Source organism: Macaca fascicularis, chromosome 5, assembly GCF_037993035.2.
Source record: "Macaca fascicularis isolate 582-1 chromosome 5, T2T-MFA8v1.1".
Taxonomy (NCBI): Eukaryota; Metazoa; Chordata; class Mammalia; order Primates; family Cercopithecidae; genus Macaca; species Macaca fascicularis.
In genome coordinates this window covers 111,400,591-111,426,648 of record NC_088379.1, presented here as the reverse complement: position 1 = coordinate 111,426,648, position 26,058 = coordinate 111,400,591, and the positions used below count along the sequence as shown (strand labels likewise).

The 26,058-nt window shown below is 36.2% G+C and overlaps 1 protein-coding gene across 5 annotated transcripts; it reads left to right on the top strand.

The window, feature by feature from the left end:
* Positions 1–45: 45 nt before the first annotated feature.
* On the top strand, positions 46–25,929 carry INTS12 (integrator complex subunit 12). Of its 5 annotated transcripts, XM_015450557.4 has the most exons (8): positions 46–82; positions 2,795–3,054; positions 8,433–8,597; positions 12,995–13,147; positions 15,160–15,347; positions 16,510–16,669; positions 21,692–21,838; positions 25,242–25,929. In XM_015450557.4, exons 3-8 carry the CDS (start codon positions 8,442–8,444, stop codon positions 25,824–25,826), a joined length of 1,389 nt encoding a protein of 462 aa, XP_015306043.1. In that variant the 5' UTR covers positions 46–82; positions 2,795–3,054; positions 8,433–8,441; the 3' UTR covers positions 25,827–25,929. The 5 variants fall into 5 exon arrangements, with proteins under 5 accessions (XP_015306043.1, XP_073896363.1, XP_005555674.1 ...); XM_074040262.1 differs by lacking the exon at positions 2,795–3,054 and having other exon boundaries at positions 12,995–13,111; XM_005555617.5 differs by lacking the exon at positions 2,795–3,054.
* The last annotated feature ends 129 nt before the right edge of the window (positions 25,930–26,058 follow it).

Below are 26,058 nucleotides of genomic sequence, written 5' to 3'. Positions count from 1 at the left end.
CTGCTTTCGGAGCCGGCCAGTGCGGGGACCGTTTCCGAAGGGACCACCGGGAACAGACGGATCGGCAGGGCGGGGCGGAACGGTGAGTTGTGCTGAGCGACTTTGCTCCCGGCTGCCTCCTGGAGGCTCGAGACCCCCCGCTAGGAGCGAGGTGGGAGAGTAGCTACGTGGTGTATTAGTTTCCTCGCTCCTCAAGCGGAATCATCATAACCTACGGGCGGTTGCGTTCCCTAGACTGACTGCTGTCCCCTTTCAGTGAGGACTGTGCTTCCTCCGAGGGAGTTGCGGGCCGGGGCATGCGGACCGAGGATATTTCTAGGTCTAGGGACAAGGGACTTGGAATCCTGCCTCGGACTTTGTCGGAGGGTTTTAGTCACTTCTCTACGTAGCTCCCTCATTGTCTCTCATGTTTTAGCTCCCCTGTCAAGGACCATCCTCCATTCTAGGCCTTCGATGTGTGATGCTTTGATCAAAGGATTGACATTCTTTTTCTAAGTGTTTGCTGTCAGCTTTCAGTCTCTTGATTGGTTTGGAATCGGAGCCTTTTCTCCTGCGATTCCAGGTGTCCCTAAGGTATCATTGTTACCCAGAACCAAGAACTCTGGAGGAATGAAAAAGGCAGCATCTTTAAAAGAATGTTTATCGGAAGGTGTTGCAAGAGTTTGCGAAGTCATGAAGAACAAAGTTTTTTAGAGCCATTATGAAATGGCAACGGTAATACTGCACTCTGTGTGCATAAATTCGGTTTCCTTCATCTGGGGCACATGCATATGATCAACTTTAGACTTCTTTTGAGATTGCCAGGTAGGGTGAAAGATGGATCTGGGAGAAAGCACATACTTACATTTATATATGAATGCCCAATTCAGGTTGGAGAAATCACAGAAGCCTTATAAGGTGACATTTACCTAAAAAACCTAGTTCATTCATTGGGTAAATATTTTTGAGCCCTTATTAAGTTTCAAGCACTAGGGAAATGCAGTGAACAAAACAAGTTCCTGCTCTCATCAAGTTTACAGGCCAGTGGGATTAATGAATTTAAGCAAGCTAGGTGAAAGATTATGAGAGTTTTACAAATAGGAACATTGTACTACAAGTCTCCAGTCATGAAATGGGTGATTGCTTTGCTTTTGCTTTTTTGATGTTTGGAGTTTTTTTGTGGGGGCAGGGGTGAGTTACTTTTGTGATTTCTGCTGAAGGGACCTTGGAAATGGCTACAGTTGTATAGAAGGAGAGATAAGACCACTATACTTTGATCACTTAGTTCCAGTAATTCTATAGCCATTATTTGTGGTACTCTGCAAAGTAGCAAAGGGATAGGCAAAAGCATAAATATAGACTCTGCCCTTAAAGTACTCAGAGTTTTGTAGGGCACATAACACTTGTGCCAAAAAAAAAAAAAAATACTTCAAGGGAGAAAGTTGCACTACCATGAAAAAGCACTATGAGATATCCTTGAAGGGAGAGACTATTAATAGGGTTTGGAATGGAGAGGGGCACAGCAACTGTCAGTCAAATCTTCATGAGAAGTATTTGAACAGGGTCTTGATAGGATGTAGATATATAAAAATAGGTAAAGAGCTTCCCAGACAAAAAATTTAAAAAAAGAGAGGTAGGGCCAGCTAGCTATAAGGCAGATCTGGGGATGATGAATGATAATTTTTGTGCCAATTACTGAATCGTCTTAAATGCTAGGCCAAGAAATGTGGACTTTATTTTGAAGGTGGTGGAAAGCCCTAACTTCTCAGCAAGAATTTTTTTTTATTTGAATGAAAAGGAAGAAAACTGGGTTTCAGGAAAATTTGTATGGCAACAAAGTTGAAGTCAAGGAAAATAACGAGGTTATTGCCATAGTTCAAGTAAGCTAATAAAACCTGAATTTCATTAGTAGCAGTGAAAGTGAAAAGTAGGGCAAGTGTGAAAAATATTGCAGAATCCACAGGAAAGGCCTGCTTATTATTTGAATATAAGGAGTAGGGAAAGACTCAGTGAAGGAAAGACTTTGGTCTCAAACCTGACTAAAAGTAAGTTATGTCATTTATTGAAAGAGCAGGACAAGGAACTTTTCAGGAGGATAATCAGAATCTCAATTTTAGTTGTAACTGAATTGGAGATGCCTTTAAGGAACCAGATAGACACATACACTAAGCATTTGGAAACACGAGATTCAAATTTAAGAGATTTGGCTCGTACTTGTAATCCTAGCAATTTGGGAAGCCACAACAGGAGGATTGTTTTAGCCCAGGAGTTTGAGACCAGATGAGAGCAACATAGCAAGACCCTGTCTCTACTTAAAAAACAACAAAATTAACTGGGCATGGGTATGGTGGTACATGCCTGTAGTCCTAGCTGCTTGGTAGGCTGAGGCAGAAGGATCGCTTGAGCCCCAGAGTTCGAGGCTGCAGTGAGCCATGATCTCGGTGCACTCTAACCTGGGCAAGACCATGTCTCAAAAAAAAAAAAAAAAAAAAAAAGCGAGAGAGAGAGATTGGAGTTGGGGTAAAACATATTAAATCATCTACCCAGAGATGATAGTTGAAAACCTGATGTGTATAAGATTACCAAGAAGAAACTGCTAGCAGAACTAAGAAGATAGCCAAGGACAAACACTTGGACAATACCAAAAGCAACAAGCATCAGAAGACAAACCAGAGAAAGAGTAGTCAGAGATAGAAGAGGAAAAACAGAAAAGTTGAGTGTAACAGAACTCAAGGGAAGAGAAAGTTTTATGAAATTGGAAGTAGATAACAAGTATTTACTTGGCCAACATTTACTGTTATTTGCTGTTTTCCAGGAACTCTGCCAGACAGGGATTACAGCAGTAGGCAAGACCAATCCACTGCCTGCCTTCATGGAACTTACATTCTGATGAGAAAGAAAGATTATTTACATAATTAACAGTGTGATTAATATTATAAATAAGTACAGAATGTTTTTGGACTATGTAACAGTAAAACTTCTAGTTTTGTTGAAGGAATGTGCAGGAAAAACAGAAACTTGAGAGGTGACCTAAGATGGAGGTGGGGGTGGCACACTTTCTACTGAAGTACTAAGGTAAGAAAGATTATATTGGAGGGCTTGAAATAAGTCATATAGCTATAACAGAGAGTGAGAATGGCCTGAGATACTAGGTAACATTTAATGAGTGTGAACTATGTGCCAGGTACTGTTGTAACTGCTTTATGTGTATTATCAGATCATGTAGAGCAATGGTCCCCAACCTTTTTGGCACCAGGGACCAGTTTCATTGAAGACATGGTTTCAGGATGATTCAAGTGCATTACATTTACTATGCACTTTATTTCTCTTATTAGTACATTGTAAGATATAATAAAATAATTAGACAACTCACCATAATGTAGAATCAGTGGGAACCTTGAGCTTGCTTTGCTGCAGCTAGACGGTTTCATCTGGGGATGATGGGGGATACAGTGACAGATCATCAGGCATTAGATTCTCATAAGGAGCACACAACCTAGAGCACTCACATGCACAGTTCACATAGGATTCACACTCCTGTGAGAATCTAATTCTACCACTGATCTAACAGGAGGCAGAGCTCAGGTAGAAATGCAAGTGATGGGAGTGGCTGTAAATACAAATGAAGCTTCACTTGCTTGCCTACTGCTCACCTCCTGCTGCATGGCCTGAAGGTTAGGGACCCCTGATGTAGAGAATTAGAGACCTTGTTAAGAATCTTATTCTTGAACCTTTGGATTGTGAGAAGCGAATAAAAGGATTTTAAGCAAGTGAGTGATATGAAAAGGTTTAGAGGATGACAAGAGTGGTTGTGGGAGACTGATTAAGCTATTGCAGTGGGCCAAATAATAGATGATGATAGGTTGGTCTAGAGTGGTAGTAGTAAGAATTGAAAAGGGTGGATAGATTTGAGATATGTTTAAGAGGTTTGGTTATTGAATTGGGGGTGGGAATTAAGGAAGTGGGAAGAGATAAAGCTGCTTCTGGGTTACTGGCTTGGGCAATAGGGTAAATCTCATTTGAAAAAGGGATTACTAGAGGAAGAACTGGTTAGGAGAAAAGGGAAGAGTGTATGAGTGGCTCTGTTGGAGACACGTTCAATAGGAGGCACCAATGAGATATCCATGTCAAGCTGGCAGTTGGATCTTGGGAGAGAGACACATGGACTGCAGAGATGTATTAGTAAACACTGGCAAAGGACTGTATAGATCAAATTGTCTAGGGTAATAATTCCCAAAATTTAGAGTAGATGGAATTGCCTGGAAGGCTTAACACAGATTTCTAGACCCTACTCCCAGAGTTTTTTCTTCAGTAGGCCTAGGAATGGAGACCAAGAGTTTGCATTTCTAAGTTCTGACGTAATGCCTATGCTGCTGACTCAGAGACACATTTTTGGAAGAAGATGTAGAACAAGGAGAGACCCAGAACCTAGCATTGAGGATCTCATTTTTAATTGGAATAGGAGGAACCTACAAAGATGACTGACAAAGAAGTAGGAGGGAAAATCATATGTATTAGGTTTACTGATTGAGGCCACGAATGACTCATGAGAGCATTTTCATGGAATAGTGGGACAAAGGCCAAATTGCACAAATTGCTGTATAAGGAGAAGGAATGAAGAAAAAGAGTACAAAAGTAGATGATTTCTGAGAAAGTTTTCCTATAAAAGAGAAAAGATAGATGTTTGAATATATTTAAATGTCAATGAGAAGATGCCAGCAGAAAGAAAAGGCTGGGGAAAAAAAAAAAAAAGATATGGGCAATAATCCATAGGCCAAGGTTCAAGAGGGGACAAGAAGAGAGAGGATCCAGATCCAGGTGACATTGCATGGAGAGCCACCTTCTCCTTTTTTATCGGATGTGAAAGAGTTTGAAAGGATGAGTGTAAGTAAGTTTGTAGATGTGCTGGAAGGAAGTTGACTTAATTCCTCTCTGACAGCCTTTCTTCTTTGTGAAGTAGGTGAGGCCATCTACTGAAACACAGAAGCAATTTTAAAAGAAAATGGAGAAAGCATAACTGATCTTTGCAGAAAATGGGGAATTGAGTTGACCAGAGAAGGATGAGAGAATTGCCAAGTTGTATTGAATGCCAACCTGAGAATGGTGATTCTGAAGATAGGGTGTATGTGTATTCCTCTCAGTTGCACTTAGAGTTTGGGTGCAGGCAGAGAGAGAATGACTAGCAGGGTGGATGTCTATAAAGTAAGGAAACTACAGGGCTTTCGGGTGCCTAGAGTACTGAAAGAGTTATTGAAAGGTTGGACCACAGAATGTGAGCTGGATAGGAAGTAAACGGCATACTGCAATATATCAAGGATAATACAAGAAAGAGAAAAAAGATCATTGTTTAGTAGTGGGGGTTTTTGTGCTGTATGCATTTGACACAGCTAATTCCCAGCATCACCTAAGAATTCACTCTTATCAATACTACTACTACCAGTTCCCTAGGTCAGTGAAAGCTTTAAAGTGGTAAATATTAATTTTTTCACATTCCTTTTTTAAAGCAACATCTACTTTTTAAATGAAAGCTACATTTCATGTACTAAATTTCCTTTGTATATACATTTTTCTTTCATACACACACATAGGACTTGTTTTCTAGAACTCTAATCCATAGTAAGAATGATATGGCTTTTTTACAGTCTGTTTTGGCCATGGGTTTAGGAATGAATATACAGGAAAGGAATTGTATGGAAGTAACATGATTTGGTGTAACTCCAGGAAAATATTTTTGTATATATAGATCAACACAGTTACACCAAGTTGCTGACCTCTTTATGACTGCTGTAGAAAGTAAAGTTCTTTCACTATATGGATATTTGCCAGTAAGGAAGGAAAAGTAACAGAAATTAGAGAAGGCAACAGAAAAGTGGGAGTAAAAGTAAGATAGAAAACTAAAATATAAAATATAAACCACATAACCATGAGTGTTTTATTTTAGGCTCAACTACTGTTTTCTGTTTGGTGAGGAAGCAAAAGTCAGGGCAAGAAGGTGCCAATAAGGAGAAAGCAGAAGGGACAAGAAATTGGAGGCTTCTGTAACAAAGAGCAAGTGGAATGGGAACAGAGAAATGAATAAATACAGAAGAAAGATTGACTTGGCACTTTGAAGAGGTCCCTGGGTTAAGGCAGTGGAAGAGATAGAGTAATAGAAGATTGTAGTCAGAAAGGAGAATTGATTGTAATAAAAGAGGTGTATAGTTTTTTTTGTGGCAAGTTTCAGATTTCACTGGCTGAAGATAAAGCTCCTTGAGGTTAAAGATCAATTATATAATACACTATTATAATTCTGTATATGAATAGATTTTTTTAAAAATAGAAATAGAAATAAATTTAAAAATTAATATTTTTTTCTCTGTATTTCACCGTGGGGGACCACTGGGCCAGAGGGCCATGTTAGTAATTTAGGGGAGGGGTACAAAGCCTGTTAAGTTTTATAATGGTAAGATTACATAAAAAGAACTGACTCCAAGGTTCCAACTGGAATGTTGGTGTTGATGACTTCTGTCGTCTTGTAATCTAGGTGCTGACTCTTGTCACCTAATCTGTAATGTGAACCTCTTACCTGTGATTGTAGAAATACATAGCAATAAATACTTGGCTTTCATTTTTCAGCATACAAATTTCAAGAAATGTTTTTTCTAATATATTACGAGGGTTATTTTAGGTGTCAACCCTTTGGTCGGTACCCAATAAAATAAACTGTTTCATAACAATCGGATAAGTAAACTGCTATTCCCTTTACCTATATGAAATTAGATCAGTAGAAAGATTAGTAAACTGTCATAGAAGTGGAATTTAAAGAAAAAAAGACATTAGGTGGCTGTTACCCTTGTATATGCTGGAGGAATGGCATGTTTACCTTTTCAGTCATGGACATTTTATTAAGGAGCTATTTTTTCCTCAGAACATACATGGTGACCAGCCCCTTGAGTAAATTTTAAAATAACTTTCCTATACCTATCATTATGTAGAGGTGATGTATGTAATAATATAATTTTAAGAAGTGACAGAGGCTGCTTTTCAATTTTGTTAAATTCTTACAAATACAACAGTTTGAGATAAGGTAACTTTTTCATTGTAGTACTGACCTTTGGATTCCTTTCCATGTGTGATTCAGATAATATTTTAGTACAGTACAGAATTCAACAATAATTTTGTAGTTATCAGGTAGATAACTAATACCTTCCTGGGAATTTTAAAAACAAAAAAACAAAAAAAAAAACCTAGTGATGTGTATGTGTGTTTCTTGTCAGATGCGGAGAGGGGTGAAGAGTGAAGTTGGAGGGGAGGGAACAACAAAATCCATTTTCAGATGTGCTTTCATATGCTAGGATTCAACCTACAGCAAGTTTTAATGGTGTTATAAACCCCTGAAAATGGGAGATAACTGGAATTGCTGACAGTTCTCTAACTATAGCAGTGCAAGTGTGTTGCATTAATATAATATTAACCTCGAGGATAGAAGATTTCAAGCCATAGTATATTGATCAAAGGATTGAACACAAAGAATACATTTTTATTTTGATCATTTCTTGCCTGGAGAGGTTTTTGAAAAAGTGACAACCAGAAGCAGAACCACATGATAGTATTGGTATTAACTAAAAACAAAACTTTTTAGTACTGTGGAATTTCATAAGCCTTTGGTGTATATCTTTATCCATCTTGGCTATTTTTTAAGCTCTTTAGGACACAAAGCGTCATAGACTCTGTGTGTGTGTGTGTGTGTGTGTGTGTGTGTGTGTGTGTGTGTGTGTTTTAAGTAGTTATGATATTATCCCTCAGAGACCTTACTTTTAAAAATAGGTTAATGCATAAGATACCACAATCTAAATGTTATCAAATAAGGTTATCATTAATATGTTTTCTGAGACATTCATGGTTGGGGCAGAGAACTAAAGAGGTGAATTAAAAAAAAAAAAAAAAAAAAAGAGTTGAGGTAAAAGTGGCAGCAGTGACCGTGACAGCTAATCACTTAACGCACCCTTTCACCGCTGCCCTCTTGTGATACCCCTTACACACAGAAACACATGCACACTAAGACTTCCTTTGTGTTATGGAAATAAGGTTTGAGAGAAGAAATTTTGATACAGAGTAAACTTGACCTAAACCCATCAAGTTCTATGTACTGAAACTGCAAAGTGTATCTTTTAAAACACAGCTAGGAAGGAGTTCTGTGGCAGGGAGAAGCCTACCTGGATTTAAAAGGTTACCATCAATATGGATACACAGAAAACTGATACTGCTAGTTGTTTCAGGGGGCAGGAACTAGATAATGCCTGTCAGGAATAAGAAGGAAATTTACTTTTATTTGTAATAACTTTTTGATAATTTTACATTTTATATCATGTGCACAGTATTATCTATTATAAATTTAAAAACAGAAAAGTAAAACTTTGACATAGATAATTGTGCATTGTCTTCTAAATTACGTCCTCTTTTTTTTCCTTCAGGTGTTTGCAATGGCTGCTACTGTGAACTTGGAACTTGATCCCATTTTTTTGAAAGCACTAGGTTTCTTACATTCAAAGAGTAAAGATTCTGCTGAAAAGCTAAAAGCACTGCTTGATGAATCTTTGGCTCGGGGCATTGATTCCAGTTACCGTCCATCTCAAAAGGTACCTGCATGAATAAAAAGCTTGAAGAGAGTTTTATAAGATCTGTAGTAGTACATTGATAACATATAGACCATCTCAATACAATCTCTGCTGAAATAATCTTTCCTTGTGGCACGGAGAAATTATATTTTCTTTTTTTCCTTCAAGTTTTCAGAGAACTGTTACACCACATAGAAAAATCAGCTGGGGGTGTGGGATATTCTCTTCTACTGCTTTATATGTATATGAATTCACTTGTTTACGGCTTACTTTAATTTCCGATTCTTTATGATCAGAATTTTTTTTAAGCTGCTGAATGTAACCACAGATTACTTCTAATTATTCTCTATTGTTTTAAGGATTAAAAAAATCAAGTAAAAGCACAGATTTTTCAACAATATAAATTGAATATGGGTAGAATAATTTAAGAGAAAAGGAGGTATGGATGAACTCTGAGAAGTTTGTAGCTCCTGTCTTAATAATAACAAAACAGGCAATGGCAACTTTATGTGAAAAGAATATATGTTTTGATACCAAACATACCTGTTTTAAATCCCACTTACATCTTCTAATTGTGTGATGATAATAGACAATGTATCTTGATGTCCCAGGTACTTTTCTGAGTAGTTTATGTGAATAATTAATTTTAATTATAATAATGATCCTTTAAGATAGATACTGTTTTCTTCATTTTATGTAAGGAAACTGAGGTACACAGCAACTTCATTTCACTTAGTCTGTTAATTGGTAAAATGGGGATGATAAGAACTACTTTGCAGAGTTGTAAAAATTGAAGGAGATACAGTAAATGAGTCACCTAGTGTAGTATCTGCCTGGTACATAATAGGCTGTCAGTGAATGACAACTCTTACTATATTCCCTAATACCTACTAAGACATTCTTTCGAATTCTTCTAAGCTGTTGTCCTGAAACTCCAAATCACTCAGGTCTGTGGACCTAGATCCCAAACCAAGAAGGAAAAGATAGAACATGACTAGCTCAAGTCTCACCAGAATCTGAAGCTCAAGTAAACACTGGCATTTTGTCCCCAGCCTTCTTTCAATACTAGGTCTAGTACTCTGAAGCCTTTTTATTGTACTTTGAATAACAGAACCATTGTAACTTCATTTCTTCTATCTATTCTGATTCCAGTAGGTTCAGTGAGTTCAGATCGAGCAAATCAATATGGCTCTACAAAGCATACTGCCAAATTCATTCCACTGTGGGTGTTGGTATTGTCCAGTTAGGAAAACCTATTATTACTAAAGAAAAAAAAAATGTTTTAATGGAGTTCTAAAATGGAAGTTTATCTCTTAAAAAACGTGAAAAATTTGTTGTGATTAAAAAGCATGCTGCCCTTAGGTTTCTAGCTAGAGTTTACTTCTCTTGGTCAGTTTTCAGAAACTCTTTTGTTACAGGTTTTTAAAGCCCAGGTCCATTTAATTTTAGCCTTCAGCTGAATATTTTCATCACTAGATTTATGTGAGAAGAGTGATTTATGCCAGTGTTTCTCAAACTTTAGCATGGATAATAATCACCTGGAGGCAGTGGTATCCTTATAAACATTACCAGGTCTCCAAGTGTATTCTAACATGAATATTGGTTGATATTCATTTACATTAATGAGGAAGGCAAATGTGAAATAATGCAGTTAAAACTTAACTCATCTGTCAACAACTAGAACAACTTTTTTGCTGAATAGGTAATAGTTTAATACTGCATGACTTTGTCCTCAATTTTTTAGTTACGCACAATACATGTTTTTGGTTTTTTGTTGAGACAGGATCTCACTCTGTTACCGAGGCTGGAGTGCAATGGCACAGTCTTGGCTCACAGCGCTCTCTCCCTCCCAGGTTCAAGCAGTCCTCCCACTTCAGCCTCTTGAGTAGCTAAGACTACAGGTGCATGCCACCATGCTCGGCTAATTTTTTTATATTTTGTGGAGACAGAGTTTTGCCATGTTGCCCAGGCTGGTCTCAAACTCCTGTACTCAAGCGGTCTGCCCACCCTGGCTTCCCAAAGTGCTGGGATTACAGGCATGAGTCACCACACCTGGCCCACCATACACTTTTAAGTTTAATCTGCATTATTAACATTTTCTTCAACATTTGACTAAGTCTACACCAGTGGTCAACAGACTTTATAAAGAGCCCAACAGTAAGAATTCTAGATTTTGTGTGCCAGATGGTCTCCATTGCAACTATTTAATTCTGCCATGGTAATGTGAAAGCAGCCATACATTATACATAAATGAATGGGTGTGGCTGCATTCTAATATAAACTGTTTATAAAAAACTATTTATAGGCCTCAGTTTTAAGCAGTCAGCATAATAATATATCAAGCCCTGCCACCACTAGATCTGAGGAGCCATTCCTCCTTCCTTTTTCTTCTCTTGCTCCTCAGAGGTAGACGCTCTTCTGAAATTGATGTGTATTATCCCCATTTATACTTTTGTACTTTTACATATTATCACAGTAAAATAGACTGCACTCAGCTGCTTTAGTTTTATTTAGAATGGTGGGGGAGTGCCCTCCTTTCTGGGGAGGGGAAATTCCAAGGAGCTGTTACTATTAGTAACAATAAATAAGTTATCTATATCAGCAAAGCTATAATACATGAATAAGGGATCGAAGTTTTAAACAGAACGGAAAGACAGGCCACAGACTGAGAGAAAATATTTTCATATCGTATCTCTGATAAAGGCCTTGTGCCCAAAATCTATGACGAATTCTTTAAACTCAATAATGAAACAAACATTCATTTTTTTAAATGGGCAAAATATTTTATCAAATAGTTTACCAAAGAAGATATATGTATGCCAAATGAGCACTTGAAAAACTGGTCAGCATCATTAGTTATTGGGAAAATGTAAATTAAATCTAAATGAGATACCACTGCATACCTATTAGAATGTCTACAATTTAAAAAGACTAGCCATACAAATTATTGGTGAGGATGGAAAGGAGCTGGAACTCTCATATATGCTTGGTGGAAATATAAAATGGTCCTGCCACAGAGTTTGGCAGTTTCTTAAGAAATTAAGCATATATTTAATACTTACCATATAACCCACTCCTATTTATTCTAGAAAAGTAAAAACATAGGTATGTACAAATACTTGTACATGAATATTCATAACAGCTTTATTTGTAGTAGTCCCAAACTGCAGACAACCCAAATATCCATCAATAGGTAAATTGATAGATAAATTGTGGTATATTCATTCAATGGAGTATTATTCAGCAATAAAAAGGAATGAACTGTTTGTTGTTGTTGTTGTTGCTGCTGTTGTTGTTGAGACAGAGTCTCGCTCTGTCGCCAAGGCTGGAGTGCAGTGGCCGGATCTCAGCTCACTGCAAGCTCCGCCTCCCGGGTTTACGCCATTCTCCTGCCTCAGCCTCCCAAGTAGCTGGGACTACAGGCACCCACCACCTCGCCCGGCTAGTTTTTTGTATTTTTTTTTTTGTAGTGACGGGGTTTCACTGTGTTAGCCAGGATGGTCTCGATCTCCTGACCTCGTGATCCGCCCGTCTTGGCCTCCCAAAGTGCTGGGATTACAGGCTTGAGCCACTGCGCCCGGCCAGGAATGAACTATTGATACACTTAACAACGTGGATGAATCTCAAAATAAATATTCTGAGTAAAAGAAGCCAGACAAAAAAAGAATACATACTCTATGATTCCATTTATATAAATTTCTAGGAAATGCAAACTAATGTAATGTTACAGAAAACAGATAAATGATTGCTTGAGGATGGGAGACATAATTTCTCTAGTGTGTATACCTGTAAGAGGGTAATTACAAAGGGCCACAAGGAGATTTGGGGGGATGATGGATCTGTTCATTATGTTGATTGTAGTGATGGTGTCATAGATGTATACATATGTCAAAATTTATCAAATGTTACACTTTAAGTAGGTGTAGTTTGGGCCGGGTGTGGTGGTTCATGTCTGTAATCCCAGCACTTTGGGAGGCCGAGGTGGGTGGATCATTTGAGGCGAGGAGTTTGAGACCAGCGTGGCCAACATGGTGAAACGCCATCTTTACTAAAACTACAAAAACTAGCTGGGTGTGGTGGTGCACCTGTAGTCCCAGATACTCGGGAGGCTGAGGCAGGAGAATCACTTGAACCCAGAAGGCAGAGGTTGCTGTGAGCCAAGACTGTCCCACAGCACTCCACTCCAGCCTGGGCAACAGAGTGAGACTCCATCCCCCCCAAAAAAAATAAATAAATAAAGGTACAGTTTGTATATCAATTATTTCTCAATAAAGCTATTTATCTATTTAAGAAAGGAATATTACATTGGTTATAATGAGATGTCTTAGTTTTAAATGAAAATTGTTTATATTAATGATCTATTTTTTATGATGATCAGTCTGAATATTTAATTACTGGTACCTTTTTTCATCTTTTAGGATGTGGAGCCACCCAAAATTTCAAGCACAAAAAACATTTCCATTAAGCAAGAGCCCAAAATATCATCCAGTCTTCCTTCTGGTAATAATAATGGCAAGGTCCTCACAACTGAAAAGGTAAAGAAAGAAGCCGAAAAGAGACCTGCTGATAAAGTAAGATTTTATTTTAATCTTGTTAAAAGAAAAAAGGTAAATTAGTTGTTCCATAAGCAGAAAGGAACAATGGTTTATGTCTATTTCTTTTATATAATAATGAGTATAGGTATATAATAATCATCACTCAGTGAATATGTATTGATAACTATAGATTTTGACTTTGAAAAATGAGTAAAATTTACAAATTTTAAAGTTAAATGGTTAAAAGCTATTGTCAATAAATATTTGAACCCTAGGGAGTATAGTAATTTTGAGTATAAACTTTTATCTATGCCTCAGAGGTCCTAGATGGTACAGTTGTTAAGAAGAAAAGATAGATACACTTTGGGAGGCCAAGGCAAGTAGATTGCTTGAGCTCAGGAGTTCAAGATCAGCCTGAGCAACATGGTGAAATCCCATCTCTACAAAAAATACAAAAATCATCTGGGCATGGTGGCAATTACCTCTAGTCCCAACTATTTGTGGGCGGGTAGGGGGTGGAAGAATTGCTTGAGTCCAGAAGGCAAAGATTGCAGTGAGCGGAGATCATGCCACTGCACTCCAGCCTGGGTGACAGAGTGAGGCGCTGTCTCAAGTAAAAAAGCAAGCAAGCAAGAAAGAAAAGATAGGAGAGTATAGATGTAAATGACTAAACATAAACTTTATAGAATGGTATGCACCTGAGCAGGGCCACGGATGATTCTTGGATTGTCTATTTTTAGATGATTTCTACATATAGTAATTAAGATTTTAGTTAGAAAAAAATACATTTGAACGATATCTTCAGTAACCTTTGCCCTCAAGATGGAGTATATTATCCTGTATGTTTTCATACTTTTGCTAAATAGTGGCTATTCATAAACTGCGTTAGATTATTTCTCTGCTTTTAGATCTACATAAATGAGACTGGGCGTGGTGGCTCATGCCTGTAATCCCAGCACTTTGGGAGTTTGAGGCAGGAGGATCACTTGAGGTCAGCAGGTCGGGAGTTGGCCAGCCTGGCCAACATGGCAAAACACCATCTCTACTTAAAATACAAAAATTAGCCAGGTGTAGTGGCGCACACCTGTAGTTCCAGCAGATCGGGAGACTGAGACATGAGAATCACTTGAACCCAGGAGGCGGAGGTTACAGTGAGCAGTTTGTGCCCCTGCACTCCAGCCTGGGCAACACAACAAGACTCTGTCTCAAAAAAAAAAAAAAAAAAAAAATTATGTAAATGATATCATACGGTGTGTGTGTATATCCTTTGGTAACTTTTTCTCCACTCAACTATGTGCTTTTGAAATGTATCTATGTTGATGCATGTAGATCTAGATTTCTTTTAACTACTACATAATACTTACTCTGTGAATTAACCAGCTTATCATTCCCCTACTGATGCACAGTTAGATATTTCTCCTTTGTTTCTATTACAATGGAGTTGAAGTGAGCTACTTTATACAAATGTCATGTTAATAGTTTCTATAGGATGTATACCTATAAGTGAATGTAATAGGATATGACATCTTCAACATTGCTAGGCATTGCCAAATTGTTATCAAAAGTAGATGTACTAAATCTACACTGTCATCAACAAAGTACAAGAATTCCAAATTCCATGTCTTATCAGACTTTTTGATTTTTGCCAAATCTAATGGGTATATTGATAATATTTATATCTTAAAGAAGGGAATCCGAATTTGCTTTGAAGCAAATATGTGTTAAGTCTGTACAGTAGATACTAGTCTAAGTAAATCCATCGAACTTCCAGAAATCTTTAATAGATAGAAGAGTACAAAGAGAAATACAAATCTTTGTTAAACTGTTCTGATTTATTTATTTCTGTCTTGCTGGTTTCATTTAATGTACCGATAAATTCGTTATAATTCTTCTACAGATCGTTAATGTGCACATATGTCCCAAACTATGTGAATATATCTGTAAAATGGACTTGATCATTGCCTATTGTCCTTTTTATTCATCTTTCAGTGACTTAAAGTTTATTCTACCACATCACTTTATCATTTTCTGATGCCTGCTTTTTATAGATGAAATCAGACATCACTGAAGGAGTTGATATTCCAAAGAAACCTAGATTGGAGAAACCAGAAACACAGTCCTCTCCCATTACTGTCCAAACTAGCAAGGATTTAGCTATGGCTGACCTTTCCAGTTTTGAGGAGACCAGTGCTGATGATTTTGCCATGGAGATGGGATTGGCCTGCGTTGTTTGTAGGTAAGTTGTCCCTTGCCACAGATTATTTTGTTACTTTATGAAGAACACAGGACCCCTTTCCACTCCTCAACCCCCCAAATCAGAACAATTGTGCATTTTCTATTTTGTTTTTACGATTTGAAACTGGGGTGGAGATAAGTAGATGTCTTATGAACTGCCCATGTAACAATTTAACATATTGAAAATTGTCAAATATTATGTCTTTACCAACTATGGCTTTTAAATCCGTTATGTTGTAACATTTTCTGCATTTTTGGGTTCCAGAGGGAAAGTGATTATTATATTATGATATATATGCCTATGATAATCTAAGGCTATGGTGACTGCCTTTTGTGCTGTTGGAATTTATACTTTTTTATACACATATGGCTTCATTCTATTAATCTGATCAGACATTCATTGAGCACCCTATGTGTGTGCAGTAACGTGCTAAGGACTGTGAATAGTTAGGTCCACTTCTCACCTTTAGGTAACTCATATTAATGAAGAACAACAACAACATATAGCTAACTAATATAAGGGAATTTAATAGAGATACAAAATGTTATGAGACTGTTGGAAGACTAATCAGAGTCTACTACCTTCTGAGAGAAAGACAAAAATTATAATGAGAAATGACAAGGAGAAAATAGCCAAATTTAATCATGGCATTCCATGTATTTATTAATGGTTGACCATAAGCTTTAAAAGCTTATGCTTTTGTGCATGCTATGTGTTGGAGTTTGTTATTTTGATCTTTGGGTTTCTGGGATTTTTTTTCTTTTTAATATACCAAACTTTACTAGAACAACCCTGAAATAACATTTTTTTTTTTTTTTTTTTGAGACAGAGTCTTACTCTGTCACCAAGGCTGGAGTGCAGTGGTGTGATCTTAGCTCACTGCAGCTTCCATCTCCGGGGTTTAAACCATTCTCCTGCCTCAGCCTCCCGAGTAGTGGGGATTATAGGTGTGCACCACCATGCACATCTAATTTTTGTGTTTTTAGTAGAGGCAGGATTTCGCCATGTCTGCCAGGCTGGTCTTGAACTCCTGACCTCAAATGATCCGCCTGCCTTGGCCTCCCAAGGTACTGGGATTACAGGCATGAGCCAGTACACCTGAAATAACTTTAAATTATTGCATTAAAAAAGTAGTGTAATGTTTAATGGTGTGTTTTCTTAGGCAAATGATGGTGGCATCTGGCAATCAATTAGTAGAATGTCAGGAGTGCCATAATCTCTACCACCGAGATTGCCATAAACCCCAGGTGACAGACAAGGAAGCGAATGACCCTCGCCTGGTGTGGTACTGTGCCCGATGTACCAGACAAATGAAAAGAATGGTAGGAATCGTATTTTTAATTTTAAACAGTCTGTCAATGTTTCTGTTGGTATGTGCTTTCAAAACAAAGATTTGAATATTTAAGATATTGAAAAAATAAATAATATAAGTTGATTATTTAAATGTTTATATGTATAGTATATATATGTGATTAATATTTCTATGGCTAAAAACCAGACCACGTTATGTGCATTTTTCTCTGTTTAGTTTTATCTACTTCTAATATAGATAAACAAACAAGATTGGTGACATACAAATTATGAATATTCCTTACTAGTCTGTCAATGTATTTATAAACATTTTAATATACCATGCAGCACTGAGAATTGGTGAGATACAAAGCGCCACTCTTTGTTGAGGTCTGGTAAGGAAATATAGAAAATTCCTGAGTGAGCTTAAACCACCAAATGAATAAGATGTGTACAGAGGCGATATTTATATGTGCATATCCGTCTTTCCAGCTGCATTTCTCTATTGCTTAGTCTTTCCTTCTCATTATCCTCAAGTGACCATTACCTCATTCTTCCAACATACTTTCTCTTTTTACTGTTCACTAACATACCTGCCTTTAATATCATAGTGAAATACATTTTCATTTGTTATATTGGATAGTTTTCTAACTTTTATTCACTTATAAAATAGATAAATGATAAAAGAATTTCATAATTTTCTTTTAAAGAAAACAAGAAATTGCCATAATGTCTTATTCGCTACCTCTCCCTCACACTTCCATCTCTCTTCCCCTGCCTTAAATTAGTGATTCTCAATTGCAGAGTTCTCATGTCTGTTAATCAAATGAATTTCTACATAAATTTGTCTAACCAATATATCTTTAAAGGTCAGAAGTACTTAGTTAAAAGTAAAAATTCGAGATACCATTTTACTTTTTAATCAGTTAAATCAGAAATAGGAAGTGTTTTTATTCCTATGAAATAAAAAGTAGTAAATGAAAAGTGTGGATATCAATAGTGTATATTTCTTACTTGTAACAGGAAAGTTCTGTGACAAGTTACAATCTGTTCTGCTCAGTTTGATTTTTATTTAATTTATTATTTAAACTAGCCCTCCAGGATCTAAAGTGAAATTATTATAGATGAGCAATGCATTCCAGAGCATTGATAAGAAACCACTAAGAATTGGAAATTGTCAAAAGAACAAATTGTGACAATAATCTGTCTTTCTTTAGTATGTACTCAACTGTTTCATTATTATTATCACTTTAGCTCCCTTAATATCTAAAGTAAGCACTATTCTTCCCCCAAGTTTTTTCTCCTCCATTTTTTGGGGATTTATTTTATGTCAAATCTATGTTTATGGTTCTAACCCTCTTCCTGGGTAAGCTTCTATAGCTAACTAGATAGTCTATAGATACTTTAAGTTCAATATATTTAAAAATAAAAGTTGTTCTATTATCCAGTTTTTTTTTCTGCAATTGCCTGAATTAGAAAACATCTTTGATGCCTCTCTTAATTCATATCCCTTTGTTTACCAGATTTGTTAATTCTCCCTCTTATATGTCTCTGAAATCTATTCATTTCTCTTTTATTACCCTGTTCCACAAATGCATTACTTGTCTATTGCAATAACCACTTAAGAAATCTCCTTGCTTCCCATCAATCCACTTTGATTACTGTCATTAGAATTCTTCTAAAATATTTATCTGCTTATATATGCCCAGTGGCTCTCAATTACTTATATAATGAGGTTATACTCATTAGGATGCATATATGGACCTTCTCTTTTTGACCCGACTCTACCTTACAGCCCCTTCTCTCACTGCTTCACCATACACATTCATACACTCTGGCCACTCTGACACAGACGAAGTGTGTAATTACCTGAATATGTGGAGAACTTTCATGTTCTGCTTCTCAGCTTCTTCATCTGGGATACTGTTTATTCTTTTATCTGCTTTGCAAATAATACCTAATTTATCAGTAAGATCATGTAATTCATTGGCATAGCACTTAAATGGAGCTCAAGACTGACACATTCTACATTCTGTTGTTCTTAAGTTAAATAAAATGAAGCAAATATAATTTTTTTTTTTTTTTTTGAGACAGGGTGTCACTCTGGTGTCTAGGCTGGAGTGCAGTAGCGTGACCATGGCTCGCTGCAGCCTCGACCTCCCAGGCTCAAGCAATCCTCCCACCTCAGTCTCCCAAGTAGCTGGGACTACAGGCATGTGCCACCAGGCCTAGCTAATTTTCTTTATTTTTTGTAGAGATGGAGTCTCCCAAAGTTCTGGGATTATAGGCATGAGCCACCATGTCAGGCTAAATGCAGATTAGTACCAGAAATCAACAGTGAATCTGGTCTGTGTGTCCAAAAGTCAAAGTACTAAATGGGGAGTCATGGCTAATATTAAAACATGACTGGAATACACCAAGAGTAAATGTGGGGAAATACCAAAAGACATGATCTGAAGTGAGCCTAAAGATCAGAATCCAGGAAATGTAAGGTTTAATGAGATAATTTTGAAACAGTGGGGATTCTAAATTGAGTCATTCTAACTATAATTGCTTTGAGTGAGATTCTCATATGTGCATTGGTTGGTGTTCCAAGGTATCTCAAAGATACTATAAATAGCACCTGATATCCCCTTTCTCTTCGCACAGATTCCTCAAACTGGGGCAAGTTCTGCAGTACACATTGTTGTAGGAAGACCTAGTTAAGAATGTTATCGTGTATGGCAGGGTCCAAGGTTATTCTTCAGTTCTATAATTTTCTCTCTACCCAGTAGTGGGTTTTTCCCCAGCTTCAGGTGAGAGACTCATATCACTTTTGCAGTGGTTCTCAATCTAAGGTAGTAATACACTCCTGTTTCACAGCATTTAAAAATATATGGGGTTTTTAGTGCTGCCATTTTGGCAGTTAGTGCCTTAGTGGAGAATTTTATACATTTTGCAGTGTTTGAAGCAGTCATGCAATGAAACTTTTAGTTCCTTTATTGAACAAAACTGAATCAGTAATTATATCCTAGTTCCCTAAACTGGTATTACCAGTGAAGGACAAAGGATTTTTTACTCAGTTTCTAAGATGGCTGGATAAAACAGGGAAGGCAGAAGATCCAAACATGATCTCAGGCAGAAGTACTTCCTGGGGCTTCATCATAATTAGTCTTTATCTGTTAAAACATACAAGTTAGGTGGGTCCTCAGAGTCTAAGCTCAGGAGTGCTAGATGTGGGTGGAATGCAGTATAAAGATCAAAAGCCATGGTTTTGGAGCCGTATGTTTCTGTTTTACTGTGAGGGATGCATTCTCGTAACATGGTTTTGCAATAAAGGATAAGATGGCTGTCCTTTCCTGCTAGTACCAGTAATCAACAGTGAATTACTTTGAACATTCTTAATATTCTTGATCTGATTTTTGGTTTATAAGTGGTATTGAAGGTAGGTGTACTTTGATGTGGAAGGTATGTGTATAAAAAGTGATACGAATTGAGATTTAAGGACCAAAACTATATAGTATGGCAAACGGTAGCACAGAATTACACAAGAAGACCCAAACAAGAGCAAAATAGGCCAAGTTCTGGTTTCCAGAAATGGTGACAAATTGTTAATAAATTGTCTAGTACAGTACTGTATAGACTTATGAAGATTAGCAAAGACTATGGAATGGCTGGTGGGAAGCATCTTTCCCCGTTCAGTATGCGTGGATTTTTCTGGATTCAGTTTGATTATCCTTTTTAAATAATAATGATGAATAAACAGTAACTTTTTGTTAGCACTCAGCATATTCCAGATACTGTGCTAAACTCTTACATAAACATAATTCATCCTCATAACCCACCTTTGAAACAAATGCTATTACCATTTTACAGATGAAGAGAATGAGGCTTTTAGAGATTCACATGTTTTGCCTGAGATAATGTACCTAGAAAAATAGTTGCTGGGTTTTTTTCTGTTGTTTTTTGAGATGGAATTTCGCTCTTGTTCTGCAGGCTAGAGTGCAATGGTGTCATCTCAGCTCACTGCAACCTCCACTTAATGGGTTCAAGCCATTCTCCTGCCTCAGCCTCCCAAGTAGCTGGGATTACAGGTGCTCACCACCATGCCCGGCTAATTTTTATATTTTTAGTAGAGACAGGGTTTCACCATGTGGGCCAGGCTGGTGTCAAACTCCTGACCTCAAATGAACCACCCGCCTCAGCCTCCCAAAGTGCTGGGATTACAGGCGTGAGCCACTGCACCTGGCCAGTTGCTGGGTTTTAATCCTAGCTCTGTTTGACTCCGAAAATTACTCTTAATATTACTGCACATAACCATTTATAAACAGTTACAATTATCTACCTAGAAAACACTAAAAAATAAACTCAAAAATGATTAGAGTTTATAGGAAAATTTAGTAAAGTGCCTAGTTATAAAATAAAGGAAAAAATCAATTATTGGTCAAAATATAACTGAAGATGCTTATAAAGTAATAGTGGGTGAAAATTCTTTGATAACGTAGAAATTTGTATTTATGAACTTTCTCTAAAGATTTAGCGTGCCTAGTTTTGCAATGTGGAAAAACCTCAAAAAGTTTCATCATTTATCAATAGTTTTTTTTCTCCCTATTCTTCATGTAAAACCTTATAAATGATCTGAGCTGTCTTTTAATTTGCCCTCAGCAAATGAGGGACTTATGCCTAGACCCTAAGAAGAAAACTCCTACATATTTGACCAACCCCAATGAGAAATAAATGTACTTCATCATGAGTAAAGCTAATGCTTACATATAGTTTGTGATTTTTCTTTTTAAAAAACAATTTTATCTTGTTAAAATGTTATTTAACCCTATTCTGTATTATTTCTAAAGCTTAATATTATCTTTACTGTTTAGAAACTAACACAATCTGTAAAACCATTAATATGATGATAAAAATAATTTGTCAAAGAGCATATATATTCATTATCATCACAGTACTTTTTTAAATGTTCAACTGTATTTAATTTCAATGATGAGTCCTGTGAGAGATTATTATCTTTTTGTATGTTCAGTTAAGAGTTTGTATCTGATTTAATCCACTGATTTTTGCAGGCTCAAAAAACTCAGAAACCACCACAGAAACCAGCCCCTGCAGTTGTTTCTGTAACTCCAGCTGTCAAAGATCCATTGGTTAAGAAACCAGAAACTAAACTGAAACAAGAGACAACTTTTCTAGCATTTAAGAGAACAGAAGTCAAGGTATAGTAGATTCTATTTTTATCTAAGATTGTATCTTAAAGTTTAGTTAATTAAACAATAGTTGCTTGATAAAAAATTTAATGAGAAACTTTATATACTAAATGGCTATATTTTAGAAATTAAGACTTTACTACTATTATATTAGGTAGAAAGGGAACATTTATATCATTAATTAATCTCTAACTCTGCTGTTTTTCTTTTTATCACAAATAGGAGCAGTCTATGATCATTCCAAAATGATATTCTTTACCATTCTCATCTGGTTCAATACTTATCTCCAATCAGAAATCTGGTTTAAATTCAGGCTAGGTGCCATGACTCATGCCTGTAGTCCCAGCACTTTGGGAGGCCAAGGCGGGTGGATCACCTGAGGTCAGGAGTTTGAGACCAGCCTGGCCAACATGGTGAAACCTCGTGTCTACTAAAAATACAAAAATTATCAAGGCGTGATGGTGGGCACCTGTAATTCCCAGGCATGGTGGCGGGTGCATGTAATCAGCTACTTGGGAGGCTGAGGCAGAAGAATTGCTTGAACCCCTGAAGCAGGAGTTGCAGTGAGCTGAGATAGTGGCATTGCACTCCAGCCTGGGTGACAAGAGCGAAACTCTGACTCAAAAAAAAAAAAAAAAAAAAAAAAAGAAATCTGGTTTAAATTCAAAATACCTCTGCCCTCAGTAGCAACAGTTTTGCCCCCCACACTACTTGAGCAGAGTGGTCTTGTAATTTTTTTTTCTCCCTTCTTATTGGCTATTGAAGGATTTTTCTTGCTTTGTCTTGTTTTGTTTCTTTATAATAAACTTTCAGTCCCTTATACCAAGGGACCACATTGTCTAGAGAGAGTATTACCTTTCTCATTCCTAAGGTTGCATCCTTGAAATCATACTACATTATTCTTATTATCTTGGCATTTTTATATCATGAAAAAATAATTTTCTAATCTAATTTTATAACAAAAAGAAGACTTCTACTGAGGTACACATTCCAATGTTAAGAATAGCACTAAACATGTAAGAAAAAAATATTAGCCTCAAATTCTCAAAGATTGACCTGAGAAAACTCTAAAGTTACTACCTTATCTAAGTGACTGTAAATAGTAAGCTTAATACCCTTGATATGATGAAAATGATTATGAATATAAAGTACTTTTAAAAACTTATTGATAATTATATTTGGAGGTTATTTTTCATTTTAATTTGCCCGGGAAGATTTGCTATCCAAGGCATATCCATTATTGATTTGTCATATAGGAGCTTGGTGAATTGGAATAGAAGTAAGAATGACCAGTTTATTGAAAGTAATTAGAGTTGCTGTATTCTGCACATAATCACTTTTTAGGAGATTTTTAGACTAATCTGTTACTACTAAAGTTTATTTTTAGAAAATTCAACATGAAATCATTTTATGGCAAACAAATGAAAGACTTTGCTGTTATATTTGTTTTGATAAAGAGGTTTTGTGTTTTTTAATAAAAAATTCACTTTTTATAAAAGTGAATAAATTTATACCATAAAAAAATTGTTCCCATTCACATATAAAAAGCAAATGTCTTTTCTAACTTGCCCATCTAGCAAATAGGCAAAAAAATATTTATAGTTAAAAACTTGAGAAATTTGTTTTCTATGCTGAAATAGTAAGAAATCACTTGGTCTCCATTGTTTGTGTTATATTACTCTTATGTGTCCTGATAGTATTATAAACCATCTGTCATCCTGTTGAAAAGCAATACTAAGCAACAGCAAGCCATTAAAATGAAATGCCAGACACATAGAACTTGCTTTCTTGCTTGTACTTCCTAAGTGTTGGTCTTGTAATTACTAAAGATGGGTTTTCCTTTGTGAAGTTTGTTGAAAGATCATTTAACCATATGGCAGACAGTTTTATCTTTAATAGCAAGAAAAGGAAAAAAAAAAAAGTTAGGTGTTTCATAACTGAAAAGTAAATGTTTACCTCTTGACTAACTTTTTCTCTCATTGCTGGTATATATTCCTCTAGGAATGTATGGTTTATGTAGTTTTTCTTCTCTGGATAACTTCGTAAGATAATTAATATATTACCATAAGAAAACATCCTATCAATTTTCAGAGTATGTGGACAAATATCTGGATTCCTTCTCTTATAAAACAAAGATCTCAGAACTCTATTTTTGTTACTTTTCACATTGATTAAAAATGTATGCATGCAGACAATATTGAAGGCTACCTTGATTTCAAGAGCTCAAAATGTTTTATCAACTATTTCAGAGCGAAGTTCTAAATTATAACTGGATATATTTTAGGTATAACTACCATTTTTTAAGTAGGATATTATTTTGTAAAATTTTATCTCTTATCTATATATGAACTTAACACTTTTGTGAATCTTCTTTAGAGTGTAAAGGTAGAAAAGGTGTCAATAAGAAGTTCAATTCAAAATTAATTTGAACTACGTACATTTGTGCCTAATGTGAAAGTGAAAAAATATATTCTTGTGTGAACAAGAGCAATATGTGTTTATATAGTGGCATTGGTATCATTGTGAGCTTCTGATTAGCCAGGGAAGTTAATCAGAAAAGTTGAAGGGTTATACCTTTATGAAATATATCAGAGAGTGAGATCAGTCCTACCGAAAATGTCACTGTGCAGCCTAATGAGGCAATTGATAAAATCCTTATTAAAGGAGCAGGAGACTTTTGTATGATAGTTTAACTGGAATCATGGGCAAATTGTGAAACTAAAATCATGAGACCTTTTTAATACATCATGCAAGTTGTACACTTCCAAGTAATTAACTTTGCATATATTTTGTACTCCTGTAACTGTTGCTCAAAATTTAGGAGAACATTTTTTTAAATGGGTTTAGAATCTATACAGCTGTCTTCTTTCTCTCACACAGTCACTCAGTAAATAAACATTGACTGAATCTCTTCATCTTGGATATGTTCTCCTGAATATTCTGGGTATGGGCATTTTTGCCCCTTAAGGATGAATTAAATTTTTGAAATGATCCCTAGTTATTTGGAGCAAAGTCTAAAATAATTAGATGTTTAATTAAGCTAGATAATACTTTGTTGGGTAAAAAGTATATTAAAGCACTAAATCTGGTTTTCAGATATAGCTTAGAATTGAATCTAAAAGCAATTCTCAAGAGGGAATTTCATATATTTTCTTTTGGAATCATTAGAACAAGAATATGGTATCAAAAATTTTCTGTTTTGGAAATGATAATATCCGCTAGATACAGATAAGTTTTGTTCTGTGTGGTTTTTCAGATCTGCTTCATAAGAACCTAATTTAGTGGTGTGATTTAAATTTCCCAATTCATAACTTAGATATAAAAAGTCTAATGAGTTTTTGTATATTCAAGGATGTTTATATAGGTATTGATTATACTTGGCTCTAATGTAATATTTACCTTATTTTTTTAGACATCCACAGTTATTTCAGGAAATTCTTCTAGTGCCAGCGTTTCCTCGTCAGTAACTAGTGGCTTAACTGGATGGGCAGCTTTTGCAGCCAAAACTTCCTCTGCTGGTCCCTCAACAGCAAAATTGAGTTCAACAACACAAAACAGTACTGGGAAACCTGCTACCTCATCAGCTAACCAGAAACCTGTGGGTTTGACTGGTCTGGCAACATCATCCAAAGGTGGAATAGGTTCCAAAATAGGTTCCAATAACAGCACTACGCCCACTGTACCATTAAAACCACCTCCACCTCTAACCTTGGGTAAAACTGGCCTTAGTCGCTCAGTTAGTTGTGACAATGTCAGCAAAGTAGGTCTTCCTAGTCCAAGTAGTTTAGTTCCAGGAAACAGCAGCCAACTAAGTGGGAATGGAAATACTGGAACATCAGGACCTAGTGGAAGTACTACTAGCAAAACTACTTCAGAATCCAGCAGCTCTCCCTCAGCATCCCTTAAAGGTCCAACTTCACAAGAATCACAGCTCAATGCTATGAAGCGATTACAGATGGTCAAGAAGAAAGCTGCCCAAAAGAAACTCAAGAAGTAATGTGGCCAAGTAGGTTTTTATATCATATTAGCCTAAAGATGAAAGGCTTATTATTAAGATATATGTAATATACTGTAATTTAATAAAAGTCTTCATAATCAAATTTCTATTGTTTCTTGCCTTAAAATGCTAAATATATATAACAAAACTTGGAAACGTTTATTTTAAATCAGTCTTCAACATTTTTATTTTAATGATTTCCATAGTGTGTGAAAACAATGATTAGAATGAC

What these genes read in the sequence shown, in the direction of transcription:
- INTS12 (XM_005555615.5), top strand. An exon ending in CCAGACAAATGAAAAGAATG is followed by an intron (nt 16,670 to 21,691) that starts GTAGGAATCGTA and finishes TGATTTTTGCAG; the next exon opens with GCTCAAAAAACTCAGAAACC. An exon ending in TTAAGAGAACAGAAGTCAAG is followed by an intron (nt 21,839 to 25,241) that starts GTATAGTAGATT and finishes TTATTTTTTTAG; the next exon opens with ACATCCACAGTTATTTCAGG.